This window comes from Giraffa tippelskirchi, chromosome 1, assembly GCF_054371585.1.
Source record: "Giraffa tippelskirchi isolate mGirTip1 chromosome 1, T2T-mGirTip1v1.2.pri, whole genome shotgun sequence".
Classification (NCBI taxonomy): domain Eukaryota; kingdom Metazoa; phylum Chordata; class Mammalia; order Artiodactyla; family Giraffidae; genus Giraffa; species Giraffa tippelskirchi.
In genome coordinates, this window is record NC_137275.1 from 214,219 (window position 1) to 228,330 (window position 14,112).

A 14,112-nucleotide genomic window follows, 5' to 3' on the forward strand; every position below is an offset into this window, starting at 1 on the left:
TTGAGACAAAAACAGACTTGTGGGTGCCCAGGCCCCTGGCTCCAGACTGCAATCCTCTTAAACTTATCTCCTCGAACAAGGCTTGGTCCAGCGACCTGAATATGCTAATCTCTGGGATTAGCTTCATCTTCACTTCCTTTTCAGGAAATAGGTCACCCATGAATCGGAGGGGGAGGGTTGGGAGTGTAAATTACCAGGAAAACATCTGCAGGAGTTGAGGGGCTGCACCGAGCGTCCCCCTGCCCCTCCCTCCCCCTCCCCCCACTTCATCTCACCCCACCCCCTGTGAGCCTCCACCCCCCACTCCCCGACCCAGATCTGTGCTGCTGGCTCTGAGGTTCTGGTCCAAGTGGCTGGAAGGAGTGCGGCCAGGCGGCTGCTGAGAACCGAGGGCTCGTGGGTAGACAGTGGGCGGAGGTCGAACGCTGGGCAGAGTGGTGCCCGGCAATGCCATGGTCTCCGAACCCACGTCACTGAGGCCTCTACTCTGTTGTGGGGGGCAGTTGCTGTGTGGGGAAACTCCCAGGAAGCGGGACGGCCTGGACGAGGGAGGAGGGCAGGACTGGGCAAGCCACGCGGAGTGCAGGTGGACCAGGAGGCAGGCGGGGCCCGGGGATGCTGCAGTGACTGACTGATGACCGGGTCTGGGCAGTAGGCACTCTAAAGAAGTCACAGGGCTTGGCTAGGTCTGAGGGACAGGGAGATAAGGCCCAGGTCCCCTCTCTGGGGCGGTGTGTGGATGCCAATCCTTGGAAAGGGGACGGGTGGGCAGGCGTTTCTGGGCGTGAGGTCCAGGATGTAAGGGACAACTGGACCAGGACAAAGCTCAGATGAGCTGTTTCCTTCAACCAGCCCCTGACCAGGGAGAGGCCCTGAAGAGCAACTCCAAGACTGGGGGAACCTGCCCTGGGGGCCAGACATGGACAAAGGTCTCATCGAGGGGGCAAGAAAGCCCGTGGAGCAGATGCCTGCTGGAGCATAGGCCCAGGAGGTCCACGGGGCTGGCAGACAGGTCCTGAGCACGGGAGAGGGCTCAGGGTGGCTGAGCGCAGGAGGAGACCATAGCCTGGACCAGGAGGGGCTTGGGGACAGCTGGACTAGACAGACTCAAGAGGCATCTGGAAGGCCAGTTAGCCAGATGGCAGCAGATGTGGAGGCACTAGGCTTGCTCATAGCCAAGCTCTGCAGCCTGCGGATAGAGAGCTGGTGGTCGTCGGCTCTGAGATGGAGTGATAAGGACTGAGCCATTGGCCGTGTCTGCGTGTGCTTCCCAGGCCCCTGATACCCAGGGCGTGGCCCCCTGGGTCTTAGCACTGGCCTGGGCAGCTTAGCTGTGACCCCCAGGTATAAGGGGGACTAGGACTCCGGGTCCACAGAGCGATGGCCTCTCCCTTCTCTCCTCTTGTCTCATAGTGCCCCCACTTCAGCTCCTTTGCGGATGAGCTGACCGACTATGTGACGAGGAACATCCTGGCCACACCCATCATGAACGGCAAAGATGTCGTGGCTGTGATCATGGCTGTGAACAAGCTGGACGGCCCATGTTTCACAAGTGAAGATGAAGACGTGAGTGTCAGGGCCCTCCGGGGCGCACGCCTGTGCCTGGAGGCGGGGTCTGTCTCCTTGCGTGGCCCCGAGGGCTCACCTGCTGCAAGTCAGCCCGAGCGTGTGCCGTCCCCGCTCTCAGCAGCTGGGGGTCTCCTCCGCAAACACACACCTGGGCACACATCTGAAAGCCGGGGTTTTTCACTGCGGTTGTCACAACCTCTGTTTCAGGTTTTCCTGAAGTATCTGAACTTCGGGACATTAAACCTGAAGATCTACCACTTGAGCTACCTGCACAGCTGCGAGGCTCGCCGCGGCCAGGTACCCGCGCGCCACCGGCCGGGCGCCCTGCCAGCCCCCCGCTGCCCACCTCCGGGGGACTGCGTGCGCCCAGGCCACTTTCCCCAGTCTCCCTGGACAGAGGCACATGGTGCCATGGGCACCTGGGCACCTTGAGGGGGAGGGCCCAGGGCTTTGCGGCTGTGGGTCAGGGCAGTGAGTGCGCAGAGCTGCAGGCAGGAAGGCCAGGACCCTGTGGGAGGCCGAGGGCCTTGCCCTCGGGCCCAGGGCTTTGACCACCTGCAAACCTGACATCACCTCTCCGCCTTCTTCAGAAGGAGCAGGGGTGGATGGTGAATGTACAGCAGGTTCAGAGAGTCCCAGCACTCCTCAGCCAAGCCTGTAGGTGGACTCTGCCCCTGCCACACAGGAGAGAAATTGCCTCCAGGACTGGAGCCTGCTTTGTCCCTAAGCAAGGAGGCTTCAGGGCCTCAGCGGGGTTCGGCCCATGGTCCTCTGTGCAGAAGGGAAAGGTGGGGGGATGCTCAGGGGAGGGAGGCGGGGGTGAGAGGAGGCCCGGCGGGGCCTGAGGCCAGCAGCCCCGGACTGCGGTGTGGGGCTGAGAGCCAGGTAGGGCGTGGGGCCGGCAGAGCCCCCCGAGAGCTGCAAAGTGCACTCGGAAGAGCTGCTGGGTGGCCGCCGGGCTCCACGCCGTGGGGGCAGGGCCACACCAGAGATCGCTCTGCCTACTTCCTTCTTTCTGTTATCATTTGCCCATTAGTCTGGACGCAGGGGTATTCTTTATGCTTTAAGGTGTAACCCAGCAGGACTAGACTGATTATATCGTTCAGCTCATCTCCTCAGTGGCTCCTGTGCCCTCTGGCATGTCCAGCAACCGCATCATTCTGGGTGGCTTTTGTTCGGTTGGTGGGCGGGCGGGTGGGTTTTCGCTTCCGGCTTCTGCGCATCCTCAGTGCTTCCCAGGTAGCTTCCTTACTCTCACACATCCTTACTCTCTACAAAATGCTCCTGTCTCCTTTGTGTGTTCCTGCCCGGTCCTGGAATTACCCATTCCTCAAGTGTACTGCCTCCTTTTGTTGGAGCTAGTCTTAGAAACAATGTCCAGGGCGCCAGGGATGACCTCGCCCTGGCACGCTGTGGCTTCCAGGCCCTCAGTCGGAGGAGCACAGAGACGTGGGTGCGCGTGCACAGCTGACACGGTTTCTGCGGGTAGCCCTCTGCGTCTACACTAAGTTAGGCCCGAGTTCCCGTTGATGTCTCCACCCCCACCCCGTGAGTCCTTCTGACCTCCTCCCTCCCGTGCGCAGGGAGGTCCCCGGCTGCTGTCTTCTGCTGCTGGTTTGGTCGTTGTCCAGTTTCGGCGCACGTGTATGGCAGGGTCAGAACTGTAACCTGTGGTCCACGGGAAGCAAGTTCGTCACCGGAGCCCAGAGGGTGTGCACTCCTCTGTCTTTGCTCTTGCAGACGCCTTCATTTCCAAAATGCTGAGGGCAATGCCTCTCCCTGTCCCCTTCCATGAGGAGGTCTCTTGCATTCTCTTGTCACAGTCTGCATTCTTTCCTGGAATCCTTCAACCTATTAATGATTTTTTATTTGCAAACATTACAGTTCATTCTTTGTGCTGTAGCTTTTTACAGATCTTGACAAGTGCATCATGGCATGCATCTACCGTTACAGTGTCATAAAGAATCATTTCACCACCCGAGAAACCCCCACCTCCACCAAAGCCCTGACAACTGATATTTTCACTGTCTCCATAGTTTGCCTTTTGCCGTCATGTACTTGGAATCATACAGTGTGGACCGTTTCAGGACTGGCTTCTTTCACTTAGTAATACGCGTTTAGGGTTCCTGCACGTTATTTCATGGCTTGTTAGCCCAGTTCTTTTCATTGTTGAATAATATACCAAAGACTGGATGCATCATAATTTATTTATCTACTCACCCATGGAAGGACACCTTGATTGCTTCCAGTTTGGGGCAATCATGAATAAAACTGCTATAAACATTTGTAGACAGGTTTTTGTGTGGGCATGAGTTTTCAATTCAACTGAGTAAATACCAAAGAGTGTGATTGCTGGATAATATGGTATATAATTGTGTTTAACTTTGTGAGAAACTGTCCCAAAGTGGCTGTCGTGTTTTACATCCCCACCAACAATGAACGAAAATCCCTGTGGCTCTGTCTGCATCTCTGTCGGTTTTTTAGATTTTGGTCATTCTTACTGTTGCTTTAATTCACAGCTCTAATGACAAATGACTTTGGACATCTTTTCATATACTTATTTGCCAACTGTATTTCCTACTCTTTGGTGAGGTGTCTGTTCAGATCTTTTGCCCGTTTGAAATCAGATTATTTTTTTCTTATTGTTTAGTTTCAAGAGTTTTTTTGTAACATTGGGTTTTAAGTCCTTTATCAGATATGTATTTTGCAAATATTTTCTCCAGTGGTATAGCTTGTCTTTTCATTCTCTTACCAGTATATTTGGAAAAAAAGTTTTATATTCTCTTTTTTTAAATTGAAGTATAGTTGATTTACAAGGTTATGTTAATTTCTGCTATATAACCAAGTGATTCAGTTATATATATATATACATTCTTTTTCAAATATTCTTTTCCATTATGGTTTATCACAGGATATTGACTATAGCTCCCTGTGCTATGCAGTAGGACCTTGCTGTTTATCCACCCTATAAGTAGTGACTGAAATCTGCTAACCCCACCCTCCCACTCCACCCCTCTGCAACCCCCTTCCTCTGGGTAACCACTGTCCATGAGCCTGAAAACATAATTTTTTAATTTTAAAAAATTTATTTATATAAATTTATATATTAAATATAATACATCTGATAAAATATTAATATTAATCATAATATTAATTTAAGTGTAATGTTAATTATAATATAATTAATTTTATTAATAAACATAATATATTAAATAAATTTACTAGGATGGATTGTAGTTGAGTGTTATAAAACTCCTCAGCAAACTCAAAGTCATCTAGATTTTGTCGTATGTCACCTTCTAGCAGCTTTATACTTTGCATTTTACACTTAGGTCTATGAGTTAATCTCAAGAAAGGTGTAAGGTTTGTGTCTGCATACAATTTTTTGCGCATGATATCCAATTGTTTCAGCAGCGGTCAGTGAAAAGACCAGCCTTTTCCCACTGAATTTCTTTGTTTCTTTATCAAACCGCAATTGACTGATTTGTGTGAGTCTATTTCTGGGCTTTCTGCTCTGTTCCATTGATCTATGTCCTTATTTTTCACCAATACCATGCTGTGTTCTATCTTGATCACTGTAACTTTATAGTCTTGAAGCTGGGGATATCAACTCTCCAACTTTTTTTTTCCTGCAGTATTGTACTGGCTATTTTGTGGGTTTTGCCTTTCCATATAAATTTTAAAATCAATTTGTCCATATGCACAAAATAGCTCACTGACATTTTAACTGGTTCTGGATTAGATCTGCACATTAGGTTGAGAAGAATTGGCGTCTTAACAATAAGGATTTCCAGTTCATGAATGGAGAATATCTGTTTATTTAGATTGTCTTGATTTCTTCAGAGTTTTGTCAATTTTGCATATGGACTCAGTACATATTGAGTTACTTTGCACCTAAGTATTTAATTTTATGCTAATGTAAGTGGTATTGTGTTTTTAATTTCAAGTGCCAGTTGTTCACTGCTCCTATAAAGGAAAGCAACCGACTTTCCTGACGTCAACTTTGTTATCTTATAAATTTAAGACAATAATTAGTTCCAGGAGGTTTTAAAAATTGATCCCTTGGTGTCTCCCGTGAACGATCACGTCATCTGCAAGCACAGACATTTTCATTCCTTCCTTCCCCGTCTCTCCCCCGTTGTTCTTTCTCTCTGTCTTGGTGCCCCTGCTGGGACTTTCAGTACGACGCTGCCCAGAGTGGTGACGTGGCCATCTTTGCCTTGCTCCTGATGTTAGGGGAAGAACCAGTTTCTCACCATCAGATATGACATTCGCTGAAGGGTTTGTGTAGAAATTTTTCTAGTTGACAAAGTTCCCTTCTATGTACACTTTGCTTAGAGATTTTATTCCGAATAAGTGTTGGATTTTGTCAATACTTTTCTCCATCAATTGATGTGATCATGTTAATGTTTTCCTCTTTTGCCCAATAATATACTGGGTTACATTAACTGATTTTCAAATGTTGGACCAGCTTTGCATACCTGGGAGGTATGCTGTCACTCCATTGTGGAGCATAATTATTTTTATGCACTATTGAATTGGTTTGGCTAATATTTTATTAAGAATTTTTGTACCTATGTTCATGAGAGATTTTGGCCTATAATTTTCTTTCTTGTAATGTCTTTATCTGGTTTGGATATTAGGGTAATGCTGGCCTCATAAAATAGGTTTCGAGGTTTTCCTTCTCCTTCTATTTTCAGGAAAAGATTGCTGTGAATTGGCATAATTTCATCCCTAAATGTTTTGTACAATTCACCAGTGAAACTATCAGAGACTGGTGCTTTCTTTCAGAAGATTATTAATTATTGATCCAATGTCTTTAATACTTATAGTTCTATTCAGATTATTCTGTTTCTCCTTGTGTTGGTATTGGTAGTTTGTGTCTTTCAAAGCATTGAAACATTCATTTAATCTAAACTACTTAATCTAGATTATCAAATTTGGGGGCATACAGTTGTTTTTAATATTGGTTACTTATTATTTACTTCCTTCTGCTTGCTTTAGGCTTAAAATAATCTTTTTTTCTACTTTCCTAGGATTAAATTATTGATTTTAGACTGTTATTCTTTTTTAATACATGCAATCAATGCTATAAATTTCACTCCAAGCCCTGCTTTCACAGTATCCCACAAACTTTGATAAGTTGTATTATCATTTAGTTTAAAATCTTTATAAATTTCTCTTGAGACTTCTTCTTTGATCCATATATTAATTAGAAGTGTATTGTTTAACCTATTTTGAAATTTTCCAACTATCTTTCTGTTAATGATTTCTAGTTTACTGCCCTGTGGTATTGGAGAAGGAAATGGCAACCCACTGCAGTATTCTTGCCTAGTGAACCCTGTGAACAGAGAAGCCTGGTAGGCTGCTGTCCATAGAGTCACAGAGAGTCCGACACGACTGAAGCACCTCAGCATGCATGCATGCATTGGAGAAGGAAATGGCAACCCACTCCAGTGTTCTTGCCTGGAGAATCCCAGGGACAGGGGAGCCTGGTGGGCTGCCATCTATGGGGTCACACAGAGTCGGACACGACTGAAGCGACTTAGCAGCAGCCCTGTGGTATGACAATGTATTCTTATGATTTTTAATTCTTTTAAATGTGTTAAGACATGTTTTGTGACCCAGAATATGGTATCTCTTGGTGAATGTTCCATGTGACCTTGAGAAAAATGTGTATTCTGCTGTTGTTGGATGAAGTTGTCTACAGATATTCATTGCAGCCATTGTTGTTTAGTTCAACTATTTTCTTACTGAGTTTCTGCCTGTAAGATCTATCAGTTAACTGAAAGAAGAATGCTGATGTCTCCGGCTGTGATAGCGGACTTGACCCACTGTGACCTGCAGCTCCTTTTAGTCTTAACTCTGTGCGATCTGATGCGCTGCTGTTGGGCGTATACACGTTAAGGGTGAGCGTCTCCGTGGAGAAATGACCCTTTATCATTATGTAATGTCCCTCTTTACTCCTGATAATTTTTCTTCTTCTGAAGAAAAATCTTATCTTCTGCTTTGTATAAAATTAACATACTTCCTCAGCTTTCTTTTGATTGGTGTAGCATGGTATATATTTCTCCATTCCTTTACTTTTTTCGCAATTATTTTCCTTGTGATAAAATACACATAACAAAAAAATTACTACCTCAATCATTTTTTATGTTTTTTTGTTTGTTTTGTTTTGTTTAATGACAGTGGATTACATTACGTTTATTTCTGTACAATCACATTGCTGATTTTGGTAATACAGAGGATGCTCATAATAATTTTATAATCTTCTTGAATGCCTAGACTTAACGTAAAAAGACAGCATGGGGCCAATTTGTCACACTTTTTTTTGGACAAAGCAGGAGAATTTGTTGGGAAAGGGCGCCCGCGAGAGCAGCAGGGTGAGGGGAAGCAGGAGGACTGCTCCGCCACGTGGCTCTCAGCCTCGGGTTTTATGGGGATGGGATTAGTTTCCAGGTTGTCTTTGGCCAATCACTGTGACTTAGAATTCTTCCTGGTGGTGCACGCACTGCTCAGCCAAGATGAATGCCAGCGGGAAGGATTCTGGGAGGTGGTCAGACACATGGTGTCTCTTTTGACCTTTCCCAAACTCTTCTAGTTGGTGGCTTATTAGTTCTGTGTTCATTACCAGGACCTCCTGTCATAAAATAATTCATACAAATGGTGACTATGGTGCCTGGCCAGGGTGGGCAGTTTCAGTCAGTGTGTTTCCCCAGCAACTCCCTGCTAAGAGACTTCATACTCAAGATACTTCTTGGGAACTGGGGCAGAAGTCTCTTTCCTTCTGTGACTACTTCCTGCTGTGTGTGGGCATGGTCCTGCCTAGCAGAGCAGAAGTCTCTCTCTACCTGATCTAACTTGATGAAGTATTCTGTATCTGAAACGGCTTCCACCCTTGTAGTAACAGCAATTTAGCCTGAAACTATTGGACCCTGTCAGAGATGAAACAGGGGCCGAACAGGAGGCCTAACAGAATGGTCATCACCAGTCCCCAGAAAAGGAAGGCAAAATTTGGGGTGAGGGCTGCAGGGTGTGTGTGTGTGACTATCTTAATCATTTTTAATCTACAGTTCAGTGGCAATACGTACACTCATATTGGGCAACCACCACCACCATCCATCTTCAGAACTCTGTACAGATTCCCAAACTGGAACGCTGTCCTCTTTAAACACCAGTTCCCCAGACCACCCATCCCAGCCCCTGGAAACCACATTCTATTTTTCTGTTTCTATGATTTTAGTGCATATAAGTGGGATCCTACAGTATTTGTCTTTTTGTGGCTGGCTTATTGCACCGAGCATGTTACGGAGTTTTATTCCTTCTTAAGGCTGAATAGTGCAGCATTGTATGCATATACCACATTTTTTGCTTCTCTATTCATCTGTTGATGGACACTTTTGTTGCTCCAACATTTTAGCTATTATGAATAATGCTGCTGTGAACATGGGTGCACAGATATCTCTTTGAAATCCAGCTTTCAATTCTTTTGATTGTATGACCAGAAATGGAAATGTTGGATCATATGGTAATTCTGTTTATTTTTTTTTAAAAAACCTCCATATTGTTTTCCAAAACGTCCCTGCCACATTACATTCCCACCAACAGTGCGAAAGGGTCCCGGTTTCCCCACCTCCTCACCAACACTCACTTTCTGTTTTGGGTTTAATGGTAGCCACCCTGATGGGTGTTAGTTCTGATTGTAGTTCTGACTTGCATTCCCCTAATGATTGCTGATATTCGTCATCTTTTCATACGTTTATTGGCCATTTGTATTTCTTCTTTGGAGAAATGTCTATTCAAATTCTTTGCCCATTTTTTAATCTGGTTGTTTTTCTTGTTGAATTTTAGTAGTTCTCTACATAATCTTTGTGTTAATCTCTTATCAGATGTGTGATTTGCAAATATTTTCTCCCATTGTGGAGATATTTTCTCCTTCCCTTTTTACTCTGTTAATGGTGTCTTTCAATGCACAAAGGATTTTACTTTTCAGGAAGTCCAGTTTGTCTATTTTTTCTTTTGTTGTCAGTCATAATGTTATATCTAAGCAATCATTGCCAAATCCAATGTCAGGAAGCTTTTTTCCTGTATTTTCTTCTAAGTTCATATTTTTAGATCTTACACTTAGGTGTTGATCCTTTTTGAGTTTATTTTTGCTTATGGCGTGAGATAAACGGTCCAACTTCATCATTTTGCATGTGGGTATCCAGTTTTCCCGGCACCATTTGTTGAAAAGACTACCCTTTCCCCACTGACTGGTCTTGGCTTTCTTGTCAAAAATCATTTGACCATATATGCCAGGGTTTATTTTGGGGCTCTGTAAGCTATTCCATTGGTCTATATGTCTGTCTTTATGCCAGTATCATGTTTTGATTAATGTAGGTTTGTACTATGTTTTGAAATCAGGCAATATGAGTCCTCCAGCTTTAGTCTTTCTCAAGATCGTTTTAACTATTCAAGATCCCTTGAGCTGCTATATGAACTTCAGAATGTGTTTTTATACTTCTGCAAAAGCATCATTGAGATTTTGATAGGGATTATATTGAACTTGTAGGTTACTTTGTGTAGTATTGACATTGTAACAAATTAAGTCTTCTTCATAAGCAAAGAATGTCTAACTATTTATGTCTTCTCTAATTTACTTCAGCAGTATTTTAGTTTTCATTGTTATAATAATTCTAGTTTTGAGGTCCTTTCATTTCACCTGGAGGGCATTTCTTGCTGGGAAATTGTAGTGGTCATTAATTCCTTCAACTTTTGTTTTTCTGGAGATGTCTTAATTTCTCCCTCGATCTTAAAGAGCAGTTTTCCCAGATATAGGATTCTTGATTGACAGGTTTTTTTGTTGATTTTTTTTTTTAATTTTAGCACTTTGAATACACTAAGTTGGGCTTTCCTGGTGGCCCAGTTGGTAAAGAATCTGCCTGCAATGTGGGAGAGGTGGGTTTGATCCCTGGGTTGGGAAGACCAGCTCAATCAGTAAAGAATCTGCCTGCAATTCAGGAGACCCGGGCTCGATTCCTGGGATGGGAAGATCCCCTGGAGAAGGAAATGGCAATCCACTCCAGTGGAGTGGAGTTCCCTGGAAAATCTCATGGACAGAGGAGCCTGGCAGGCTACAGTCCATGGGGCTGCAAGAGCCAGACACGACTTGGTGACTGAACCACCGCACACCAGGTCACTGCCTTCTGGTCCCCAAAGTTTCTGATGAGAAATCTGCTGATAAACTTAGTGAGGATCCCTGTATGTGATGAGTCTCTTCTCTCACTGTTTTCAAGAGTCTCTCCACCTTCAACAGCTTGATTATAACCTGGGTGTCTTTGGATTCATCCCATTTGCTGTGTGTCGAACCTCTCGGATGGTGGTATCAAGTCTTGCCTTCAATCCCAGCCCTGATTTCTTCCCGTACGCTCACTCTGTGCCCCTCTGCCTTTGGTGAGGCCTAGCCGTCCCCCCCGAGGGAGGGTTCTGAGTGGCTTTCATCCTACCCTGGCCCTGAAGCTGCCTTTCTCTCAGCTTCTTCTCAGCCAGGCCCTTTAACCTAACTGCTGTGAGGACATTTCTCCAAATTCGTATCTGCAGCTTCAAGCAGTGGCCTCAGGCCAAGATTCAAACCCAGCCCACACACCCCAGGTGTGGGACTGGGGAGGCAAGTCTGGGAGCACCTTCTGGACTCTGCCCCACCACACACCTTCCCCCAGCAAATCTCACCAGGGGCTTGTGTTCCCTCCAGGAAAGTTGGATCTCAGGAGAAGCCAGGTTTCTAATTCTCTACCTGTCAAGTTCTGACCCCTAGCCCTTGCTATGGATTTCCTCACTTTTCAGCTCCTCTTCCTGCAAACTGTCCCAAGGTCCTGCCCCTTCTGCCTCTCTTGTTAGCCCCCCCAACTCAACAGTCAGAGCCACACTTTGAAAATGGAGGCCCTGTCACTGGGTGGCCCTCAGGACCTCTCCTGCAGCCCCTGCCCCTTCCACCTCCCCTACTCCACCATCCTGCCCCAGCCATGCTCCTCTCAAGGGCTTATGGACTTGCTGGTCCCTCTGCCAGGAACACTGCCCTACACGTGGCACAGCTCCTTTGCAGACAGGCCTCCCCTGACCCGAGCACCTCCTCACTCTAGCCCTGCATTCCCTCCCCACCTCCACCTGCCGGACCCCTGCGTTTGCTCATCTCTCTGTGACGAGCCAGCTGGTTGCTTTGTTTGTTTGTGTTCTAGCCTGCACTCCCCTCACTAGAAGATGAATCTGAGAGTCGAGGATTTTTGTCTGCTCTATCGTCCAGTTATTCCTGTCCTAAGGCAGGTGGTAAATATCACTGCAGCAAAGGAATCCCTGACACTTGGGAAACACTCCCTCCAGAGACCCGCAGTTTCCAGCTCTTCAGGCCACATGCATGTACAGATGTGGGAGTTATAAAGGGGGCTTCCAACAAAGGGCGTTCATGTCTGAATTAAATGCTTTGATTTCCACTCAGATGTCGCCTAACCCCAGTAGAAAGCCACTTCTGAGACCTTACACTCTGAACAGCATTTTAAAGAACTCTAATTACTTCACAGCTCTACCTCACAGCTCTTTCTGAAAAGAAAAGACTGAAATGAACAAAGCCCGGCTCCCACATTGCCTGCGGTTCAGTCTGGTGCCCACTCCTTCCTCATGCTGTAGGGGAGCCCCAGTTGCCAATTAAAGTGCTTCTCCGCACAGTGCCCCCCGCCTCGCATAGACCTTAGCAATCCTCCAGGGTCCTAGGCCCCCTCCCCAGTCAAGAACCACTGTCAGTCAGCTCTGGTCCCTCTCCCCACGGACTCCGCCTCCGGGGCTCCCATCAACCCCTTTTTGAAGGTGTCTTGGCCACTTTAGTCAGAGGCCAGAGAAACAACAAAGAAATCATAGACTCGGCCCTGGGATGTTGGAATTTCTCTCAGATCTGCTGCGTTGAGAGGCCCCAGGGGTACAGAACTGGCTCCACGCCGCCCAGGCCATGCTTTTGTCCACGACCCGTTGGCTGGTATGAAAGCAGAGCCTGTGCACTGCCGCTCCCGGGACGAGGTGGGCGGCGTCCCCGTTCACAAGGCTACATAAAGAGCACCCAGGCTCAAAGCTGTCTCGTATCCCTGACCCGTGGTCAGGGTCAGTGTTCGGAAGTCAGGACACGTGAGTGGAGGCAGCAAGGAGGGGCGGGCTCGCCCCCGGGCAGTGCAGACCGATTTCTGTCACTGCAGCTCCCACTCTGATGCCACTGGACACACGGCTGGGAAAAGACGTGTTATAGGGTGAACCTTCCTTCCACCGTCAGAAACCATAAGCATACAAGTAACAGTCAACTGTAGTGAAATGACGGGGAAACAATGCATTTGCATATTTATTATTTTTGCCTTAATGTAATTTCTTTCTTTTTCTTTCTTTCTGTTCTTTGGCCTTGTGGCTTGTGGGATCTTAGTTCCCTGACCAAGGATCCAACCCAAACCCTCAGCATTGAAAGTGCAGAGTCCCAACCACCGGACAGCTAGGAATTCCCTAATTTTCTTAATTTTTAAGTTAACATTATTTAACTTGAATAATGGCTGTGTTTAACAACTGATTCTCAAAATTCTTTAAGATTCAAGAACTTGCCCCTAAATAAGGGCCTTGGGAGCTGAAGCAGCCCAGGGTCTCGGGGTCACCTTTCCTACCTGCCCCTGCCCTCCAGGCAGCCTGACGTCTTCTCCCCATAGTATGAGCATAAGCTTAGGCCTCACACGCCAGCCTCCCCACTCCAGGGGCGGTGCAGGCCTCTGCATTATCTGTCCCCAAATGCAACTGGATGCCCCTCACTTCCAGGGTCACCAGGTGGCCCCTCCCGGATCTCATCTTGGAGCGTTAAAGAGGAGCACCCCGCATGAATCTGTGAAGGGCAACAGTGCAGCTCCTGCCGACCACAGGCTCCTGGTCACTCAGACAAAGAAGGGGCTCCAGGGGCAGCAGCGAGACAGCACCATTCACAGCAGTTAAGACGAGCAGTCCAAGGGCCCACAGAGGACAGACTGGTCTGGGAAGGGCCGCCCCAGACAGGTGTGGGACAGACAGCGGGGGCCGGACGTGGGGCAGGTGCTGCATGCATCCATTAAGACAAAGTTCTAGAACACTCAGAGCTCAGCGGCCAGCGGGGCAGTTCCAGGAGGGATTGGGGTGTTGGCTGGGGGCTGAGGACCTTCTTGGGGGCTGGAATGCTCTAAAACCTGGTATGGCAGTGGCTACAGGTACCCCCTAAGATGCCTTCATCCCATCAGATGGTACCCCAGACTCAAGTCAGAGAGAAACAGGAAGGAGGGGAAGGCAGAGGCCTGGGGTGGGCCTCGCACCGGGCTTCAGACCACTGTGGACACGCTGCCTGACCCGCTGAGCACCCATGTCCTTGGGGCCATGGGAGAACCTGCTTCGGCGTCCGGCATGCGGACCGGCCCTCGGTCCGGCTGTGGCCCTGGAGGGGCCAGGCAGAGGTGGAGAGCGGTCTCCCCTGGAGGCTGTGCTGTGACACCCAAGTCCGTTCCTCCTCAGCCCGTCCCT

The 14,112-nt window shown here is 47.5% G+C and overlaps 1 protein-coding gene across 3 annotated transcripts in view; it reads left to right on the top strand.

Annotated features, from left to right (window-relative positions):
- The window catches only part of PDE6B (phosphodiesterase 6B), a 28,577-nt gene that overhangs the window by 1,091 nt on the left and 13,374 nt on the right, over positions 1–14,112 (top strand). The window contains exons 2-3 of one of the 3 annotated variants that reach the window (XM_081577142.1): positions 1,414–1,566; positions 1,777–1,866. In XM_081577142.1, coding sequence (XP_081433268.1) covers positions 1,414–1,566; positions 1,777–1,866 — 243 coding nt within the window. Of the gene's footprint in view, positions 1–1,413; positions 1,567–1,776; positions 1,867–13,703; positions 13,806–14,112 lie in introns of those variants that run through there. The other 2 variants (XM_081577152.1, XM_081577162.1) reach the window with 2 other exon arrangements.